At 40.2% G+C, this 7,429-nt stretch overlaps 1 protein-coding gene across 2 annotated transcripts in view; it reads right to left on the bottom strand.

The window, feature by feature from the left end:
* Positions 1-208: 208 nt before the first annotated feature.
* Positions 209-7,429, bottom strand: part of psmd1 (proteasome 26S subunit, non-ATPase 1) — a 34,891-nt gene continuing 27,670 nt past the window's right edge. For both annotated transcript variants that reach the window (XM_008406841.2, XM_008406842.2), the window contains exons 21-25: positions 4,323-4,415; positions 3,916-4,002; positions 2,208-2,381; positions 1,334-1,499; positions 209-418 (exon numbers count right to left, since the gene is read on the bottom strand). In XM_008406841.2, the coding sequence (XP_008405063.1) occupies positions 1,353-1,499; positions 2,208-2,381; positions 3,916-4,002; positions 4,323-4,415 (501 nt within the window). In that variant the 3' untranslated portion in view covers positions 209-418; positions 1,334-1,352. The remainder of the gene's footprint in view (positions 419-1,333; positions 1,500-2,207; positions 2,382-3,915; positions 4,003-4,322; positions 4,416-7,429) is intronic.

Below are 7,429 nucleotides of genomic sequence, written 5' to 3'. Positions count from 1 at the left end.
ATTATTGAGCTGCTGTACTACTATTCTATTACATCTTTCAGTCGGATATGTGAGGATTAGGTTATGAAGGCGACTCTTCGGCTCCCAGTACTCAGCGCTAATGTTTCTACAGCAACATCGCTTCAGCTGTAAAAGTAAATCCAGATCAAATGTATGACAGTAGAGAAACTCCCTCAGGGCACGGATGGTGAAATAAACACCCGCTCTCTTCAGTTTTTATTATGTATTTTTTTCTTTATTGAACAGAACAGAAAAAAAAATATACAAAATGAGAAGGTGATATATTCTTTGCGTAGCCAATGAGCAGCCAGAACAGGAAAGAAACGTGTAGAAGAAGAAGTGAAGCAGGGATGTGGCTGGATATGAAGAGACACACACAGAGGGGAGGTAAGCGTAGCTATCTGACGTCTTCTTGTGTCTGAGGAGAGAAAAACAGAAATAATGAAAATTAACAAAATAATCAATAAATCTAGAACAGAACTGGGGACGTTTTTCTGAGAATTGCTGCAATTTGCTGAAAACTTTCTTATTTTTTGCTGTTGTCCAAAAGAGAAGCGCGATTACCTTTTGGATCAGGCAGTGGTCAGGACGCCATGACTGAACATGTTCTGTGCATTTAAACTGGACCTTATTAAACCTTCAGCCGCCCTCAGATCTGTTTGCACCATCCAATCCAAACCCATGAGGTCAGCCGGCTATCCTCTCTGCGCACATTAATCCGCCACAGCGCTTCAGCCTCGTGGAGAGACGATGCGGTAAAGACCAAGGACCTAATTTGGTCATTGACACCTCATCGGTCTCGCCACACGCAACCGTTCACCCCGATAAAGGGAGACGGGCAGCGGACTGTCCAACACAAACACATCAAGCAGCCAGGAATCCTTATGGCGCTTGAAGACAGATGGGTTCATGAGAAGGTTTCTCCTGCCGGCTGCAGGATGAGGAGTTCATGTTCACCCCATCGTGCTTCAGTCAGCGTTGAGTCCTATAGCTGCGTTTCTCTACACACAAAGCTTTGTCAATATTTTGCTAATGTCGAAAAAACTATTTTGCAATTGCTGTGTTTCCATTAAATAAGAAACACAATTAAAATCTCAACCCTAATTCCACCCTCGCCTCTTATCCCTTTTCTAGCCATCCTGTGTGCAACACAAGGTTAAAATGTTAAGCTAACCTGTTTTGATAGCAGTTTTCCTAACAAACTAATAGATTTCTGTCATTTTTTTATTTATTTTTTTTAACCACAGGTGCCAGTAAATGTGGAAACTTTTTTTGGCCAACAGGAGAAGCAAAAACTGCAAGAAAAACAATCACAGGGCTCATTTGAACATACCATTCCTGTGGAAGCATTTCTACTCGTCGATGTACTCGAAAGGCTCGGGAGGCTCAGGCTCCTGCTCTTCCTCTTCTATTTTGGGTCCATGAGCTGAGACGGGTTCCACCAGCTCCTCTTCCTCCTCGCTGGTGTCCTTCAGGATGATGATCCCCCCTGTGTGAAGCTGGTCAGAGAAGGATGAGAGGAATCAGTAAACGCAGCGGGCTAACAGGTTAAATACAGAGTGATATTTTAAATCATCAGCGCCTCAGACAGATGGTGGCTTGAAGCCAGCTTGATCTGAACAAAATTGAAAAAGTCAAGCAGGAAAAAAAAAATTATCTCCACCAAATTAAACAGGAAATCTCTTAATAAATGCTGTTACACTCAACAGATTTGAAGATAAGTCTGTAAAACCTCTCCACTTCCTAAACCCGACCGTTAAATCAAAAACAAACCCTTAAAAGGAAGGCGGCGCAACTGAACTTCAGACGAGCGCAGACAACCTTTTGGCGCTTGACGCAGCGCTGCGTACAGCACGATACTCTGAAGCTTTGTCTGCTGGACACAAGAATCAAACAGAGCTTCCTCTTTATGGGCCTGGGGCGAGCGCCTATTGGGTGACTGCACGCTGTTCCTGCCATTTACTGCACAGAGATGTCAACATTTACAGCAGGAACGCCAGATTCTGCTTTATAGCCACGGAGAGGAAGTTTCTGGACTTTTAGATACGACTCAAAAGCTAAAGAACGCAACAAACCTAGCAGCTTGTTTTGGAGGAGACGTCCTCTCTGGGATGTTGTAGGTAAGAAAATTACATGGGAAGCATGTAATTATTAAAGTGAAGAACTGTTTAGATGTTTCTACACATGAACACGGAGGCTGTGGTTACCGGTTTGAAAGGCTGGTAGCGGCAGGACTCCGGCATCATCAGGACCTTGAGCTGTGCCGGCATCACTCTGGCCGGGTTCTCCAACAGCTGGAAGTTTGGCTCCACCTCTTTCTTCTTCTCTTTTTCTTTCTCCTCATCCTTCTTCTCCTTTTCCTTCTCGCCCTCCTGGACTTCCTGTAACGGGGAAAAATAAACAGAAAAATCGACTGACTTACTTCTCACGTAAATGTCTGGAGAGAGTAATGACGTCCCTGGAGCTTTTCAAAATCACGTTGCAACCGCAAACTAAAAGGTTTTTGGGGGATTTTATGTGACAGACGAAAACAAAGTAATGAGAGGAATCCATCGTCTCAAATTAGAAAGTTAATTTGCAAACCTACCTACCAAGACATGGCTGCCACTGTTACCAGGGAAACATGACCATCAAGCAAAATGTATTTCTGCACTAAATTTGTCCATTTTTAATCATGAAAATCATACATAATTTGACCCATAGAAATAATTTTTTTTTTTTGGTGGATATTTTCACCATGGACACCATGGTTGTAATAGAGAAAAACGTTTGGTTCACTAACCACTAGTTCTTTTAATAATGCTAATGCTAAACGGCTAAACACAAAACACCCCCAGAAGCTAAAGTTAAACACACACAAAATATGATCTCTGCTAAAGCTAAACACATTTTAAAAAGTTAGTGTAAGCTAATACTAAACATTGAGAACTTTCTGTTTGTGTCATACATCTTCGTCTCCTTCCAGTTGACGACTGATATGAGATTTGTAAAAAGCAAAGTCCTGAGAGGGTGTCTTTTCTTGTGACATTTTATTACTTTAAAATTGCATGAATAAGATGATCATTGTGGAAAACATACGATGTGACAAAGTTCATTCAAGTCATAAAAATGGGTAACATTTTATGGCATTAATTGGTCTAAGAGGCTCAGAAATGGCAGCCATCTTGTAAAATGGCCACCATTTGAACTTGAATTCTGAAATTCAAGTTCAAATCGAGTCAAAGTCCGGACCTACACTCATAATTACTTCCCGTTCCAAGTTGATCCATCGCATAAAAACCAACAAATACATGACATATCTGGTTGGAACTTGCCAAAATGTGCAACAGTTCAAGTGGGATGAATACTTTTGTGAGCAGAAAGGTCCAACTGCCAAACAACGGCCCAAACATCTGCAGGCTTGTCTCTCAGCGCTGGAGCCGAGACTCGGCGTGGCAAAGCGAATCGAACATGCAGCACACACCCAAAGAAAACCCCAGAGTAAGTCTCTACCGGTTCTGGTCCGTCTCAAAGATCAAGAAAGGCAGTAGAGAAATGAAACGAGGTGTGTGTTCGGACTCAAAGAGCTTAAGTGGCTGAAGAATGAATGTGTGCTTCAAATACTCCAATAAAAGTCCATTTAACAGTTATTTTATTAGAATACCAAAGGCATTCAGTAAAGGGTGTAATAAAGTTTTCCCATTAGCCAATAAAAATACAGAATGCATTTGAACATTTAGTGTGAACCTCCCACAGGGGTAGAAATCTCCCAAAATGTCACTATGTCAAAAATATCCTATAAAATGTAAATGCAATTAGGTTTATTTACATCATGTTTAACCCAAACTGCAATAAAAGAATCCCTCTTTTAAAACCACAGCGATGTAAATGCAGGAGCAGTGAAAACAAAGGTGCTTTATGGGGGCTTCCACTCACCACTTCCATCTTCTCCTCCTCCTTTTCCTTCTTCTCCTTCTCCTTCTTCTTGGCTTTGGCTGTGATGGAGAGAACAGCGGTGGAAACCTGCCACGCAAACAGACGGAGACATTTCCACGAGGTAAGACAACACCACAGACAGTTCAGGCCTTCTACAAACATTGCTTTAAAAGCACAAAAGCTAGCCGACCACAAAATAAACATCTGCCGCTACGTTCTCCACCAGTATCTCGGAGCAACCGAGAAGAAACAGGCCAGAAGATGTTAGGCAAATAAACACTAACAGGGGAAGGAAATGATGAGTTCTGCCAGAGGGTGTGTGAAATCATTAACAAATCAATATGAAGCGAGATCGTTTTTCCCGGAGTAAAAATGTCAGAAATGCGCCGCGGCGCCTTCGTTCTCACCTTCTCCTTCTCCTTCTCCTTGGGAACCTCCAGAGCCGGTGGGTAGGCGAAGGTGGAGGGCTTACAGTTGGAGCGGTACTGCACCTTCGGCATCTGAACAGAAGAAGAAGAAGACAATCGTGACTTTTTAAGCGATGACAACAAGATTTTTATATCCTAACAGTGTTTCTCAACCCTGGTCCTCACCGCCCCCCCTGTCCTGAATGTTTTAGGTATTTCCCTTCTGCCACACACCTGAATTGTATCTCTGGGTGATTATCAGGCTTCTGCAGTGTTTGATGGTCATGCAATTATTTGAATCAGCTGTTCTGGAATAGAGGCACATCTAAAACATGCAGAGCAGGGGGGCCTGGGTCGAGAAACACTGTCCTATAACAAATGTAGCATATCCAACCACTTTGAAATTCTTGGTTTTTTATTATTATTTTTATTTCCAAAACATGGCTTGGTGTTTAGAAACCTTTGTTCCAGGCAGGCTAAGACACTTCCTGCAGGAGGTCATTAGGGTTGAAGACATATCAGGAGGGACTCTGGTCCGTTCCCCTCTACGTTTCTTTGCTGCTGCTTAAAAACCTGAAGCTTCACCGCAAACCAAAGATTTTCTGCAGGACTGAGATCTGGACACTGTCTGAGCCACTCTGACCTACATCTGCTTCTACTCCATCCACTGTTTTAGGTTGCTCTTTATATCCAAGACCAGCCTTCAACAATCTAGCAGAGTATACAGTGCTCACTGCAGGACAACCTTGAGAGAAACTATTCTGGTTTATCAAAGGAGACCAATTATAAAAAAACAAAACAAAACAAAAAAATCACCTTTTGCACCATTTGGGTCTCATTGTTCGTAGACCGATTCTAACCTGCCTACAGAACAGTATGTAGACTGAAATTTAAAATATTACCTAAATGGTTTTACTTAAAACCAAATAGGAACAACCATACTAATGCTAAAATAATATATTGGTTATTGTACTACGATATTTTAACCTTCATTTAGTGTTATTCTGATCCATTTATTGAGCAGGGATCTAAAATTTCAGTTGTTCTCCAGTGTTTAGATGCATCCCTGGTCCAGTGGTTGAATGATCTCAGTACGAGTTGCTAATGACCTAATCATTTAATTCAGATGAGGTGAAGCAGACAGACAGCTAAAAGCCCCAGAGGACTGGAGTTTGAGACCCCAGATATGCCATAATTACTTATAATTAGTAATTAGTCAGGCTATCTGGTCTGGTACGGCCTGCAGTCAGCTGCTCATAGCTGCTCAGCTAGAGGCTTAAATCAAGGTCGCCGAATTAGAAGCTCAAAGTGTCAGAAATGCGCCAAGTCTCTGAGTCTGTGCAATTCTGTTGAGCTTCGACATAAACAGGCCATATTCAAATACAAGTAAGCTTTCAAAACTGGTTTTCCCATATAATAATCCCAAACAAACAAAATCAATCTTTCTTTCAATTATTGCAGAAAGTGTTAACAGGCATATTCTATGCCGATTTCCAACCTGGCTTGGCCACCTGATTATTTTTTTAAATCAAATATTTCTTACTAATGCAATAACTAAAATTAAAGAAATTAGAAAAAGTGTATATTGAAATGTAATATTTAAAATTATCTTTTAAAAAGGACTTTTTTTCATTCATAACTTTGCTCAAAAAGACATTTGATCCACTAAAACGCTTCAAAATTAGCGAAAATGAAAGAATATAGTGTATGGTGAAGAATGACATTAACAGCATTCAGAGAAAAGAAATTGTAAGAAATATATTGATGCAATTTTGTTTTCTGGAAAGCATTATTTTAAGTGACCAAAGAACCCAGGAATTTTATTTAGAAACTAATTTGCAAAAAAAAAATCACATTTCAATTATGATAAAAAATTAGATGCCTAGTTTATGAAAAAAATAGTGTCATTAACTATTTCATATGTTAAGGGCTGAAATGGTAAAGTTGTCCAAGGGACTGAGGTGAAGCACCAAATGAAGAGTTAAATCCATTTCTAACCAACCTTCTGTTACAATAGCTTAAACCTCAGTTATTCATTCCTCCTAACAGCAGCAGACTTTATCTTCTGTCAAACTGAACCAGCGTTCTGTCATGAAGCTGCAGCTGCTTCTGTTTAGTGTAAACCTCCAGATTAAGACCAGTTCACTAAAGCTAGATGACTTGAGCAACTCCAACAGCAGCTTTCTGCTGCAGCATGTGGAACCAGCATGTTTTACTTCATCTTATTGTCATTTCTTTGATTCGATAACAAAGGAAGTTATTTTTCAGTCTACATGTGAGAGGTTTGTGCTTTGTGGTGCAACCAAAACTATGCAGCAAGTTGATCTGACAGCCCAAACCTCCCGGCGTTCCTGCATTCTTTCTGCATTATTTAAAGCAGATTCTTGTTCATATGCGGCTCATAAAGTGCCCTAGATGTCAGGTGCTCTTGATTCGAGAAGCAAAGAGGAGATAAAGCCTATTTAATGTCAGCTTAAAGCTACAGGATGTCACACTGATCCGTTGGCACCGCTGTTCGAATGGCTGGAGGCCAGAACAGGCCCACAGAGAGGAGCGGCACAGACGCTCTGCACTAAATACACAACGGGAAACAAAATGTTGTCAAAAGTGATTTTAAAAATAATTTTTACACCTTGTTCACATTCTGTCATAACCAAAAACATCAACAATACATTTTTTTCCCTCATAATTTTTAAGAGAAAGGAAATGATACGTAACTTTTTACCTAAAAAAATAAAAAATAAATAAAATAAAAATGTATGTGCACTTTTACTTTGGTCCCTTCACTCCAATGCCCCCAAATTAAATCATATGAACTAGGCGCCTTCAAAAATCGGTCCAGAAATGTAGACAATGGATTTTGATGAGGCTCACTGGTCAGACTAAAAGTAGTTTTGGACGATAACATTAAACCCAGAATTAAATATACTTTGCATTTAGCCCACATTTCTGCATAAAATTTGTGTTTATTGGTCTAATGTAATATTTTTATCTTAAATGTCTGGTTTTCATTTGGTGGAAGCAGAAAGTCATCATATTTAACAGTAATAAAGGCTTGATGTTTAATTCATCTATATATTGTGTTTCACTTTATAAATTGAGTTAAG

This window comes from Poecilia reticulata, linkage group LG4 (genome assembly GCF_000633615.1).
Source record: "Poecilia reticulata strain Guanapo linkage group LG4, Guppy_female_1.0+MT, whole genome shotgun sequence".
Taxonomy (NCBI): Eukaryota; Metazoa; Chordata; class Actinopteri; order Cyprinodontiformes; family Poeciliidae; genus Poecilia; species Poecilia reticulata.
This window is presented reverse-complemented; position numbering and strand designations above follow the sequence as displayed.